General features: G+C 65.1%; 1 protein-coding gene across 1 annotated transcript in view; it reads right to left on the bottom strand.

The window, feature by feature from the left end:
- VIPR2 (vasoactive intestinal peptide receptor 2) overlaps positions 1-901 on the bottom strand; it is a 40,585-nt gene that overhangs the window by 10,874 nt on the left and 28,810 nt on the right. Inside the window, exon 8 of the mRNA XM_015587633.2 lies at positions 194-344. Within this exon, the coding sequence (XP_015443119.1) occupies positions 194-344 (151 nt within the window). The remainder of the gene's footprint in view (positions 1-193; positions 345-901) is intronic.

Genomic DNA, 901 nt, shown 5'->3' with positions numbered 1-901 from the left:
GCCCCCTGCCCCCCGGCAGGGGGGCTGTGCCGCAGCGTCACAGGGCCCAGGGGTCCGGGGCCATCGGAGCCTGGCCACGGGCCCTCCCATCACCCTGCACAAGCCCCTCCCAATGTGACGGGACAGGCACCTGCAGGTTCATGGGGGGCCGGGGCCGGCACAGGCGGCGCGCAGTGGGCAGCAGCATCCTTACCCCATCCGATCAGGAGGTAGGCAAGCAGGTGCCGGCGGGGGCCGAGCACGGCCACCAGCAGCGTGTGCAGGTACAGGCCCTCGACCAGCAGCCAGTAGAAGTTGGCCATGGTGCAGTACTGGAAGACCACCAGGCTCAGCTTGCAGCCCACCTGCAACGGCAGTCGGGCGGGGCCCTCTCACTCATGGCAGGACGCGAGGGCGCCCCGTTTGCGTGCGAGGCCCAGGACGCCCCGACACAGCAGGCACTGCGGACGCGTGCGTTGGACAAGCCCCTGGCACCCGGCAGCCAGCCTGGGATTCGTGGGGCGAAGCACGGGGGCACAGTGGGGACACAGCCCACCTGTGGGCAGTGGACTCGCGGGGCTGCTGGGCCATGTCCCCTCCTGTCCACCTGTTCCCACCTCCCACATCCTCAAGCCATGCTTCCCTGTTCCTCCCTGTTCTCGCTCACTGTCCTCTCTTCACAAGAGACGAAGAACAAGAGAAAGAGGCAAATAAATTATGTCCCCAGGAGCATTAAAGGGATTTCTACCTGGAGAAAATCACGTAGCATAGAAGATAAAGGCCTTTGTATAAGTAAGTGCGCCGGTACAGCCACTTCGTGAGCGAACACGAAACCGCGGCTTCGGTCACCGCGTCTGCAGGCCGTGCGCCCCTGACGAGCACGGCGACGCACAGACACACGGGCAGATACGCTGTGTGTGCG

The sequence above is a fragment of the Pteropus alecto genome, unplaced genomic scaffold (genome assembly GCF_000325575.1).
Source record: "Pteropus alecto unplaced genomic scaffold, ASM32557v1 scaffold320, whole genome shotgun sequence".
Taxonomy (NCBI): domain Eukaryota; kingdom Metazoa; phylum Chordata; class Mammalia; order Chiroptera; family Pteropodidae; genus Pteropus; species Pteropus alecto.
Note: the sequence above shows the minus strand (reverse complement) of the source record. Positions and strands in the feature narration are given on the sequence as shown.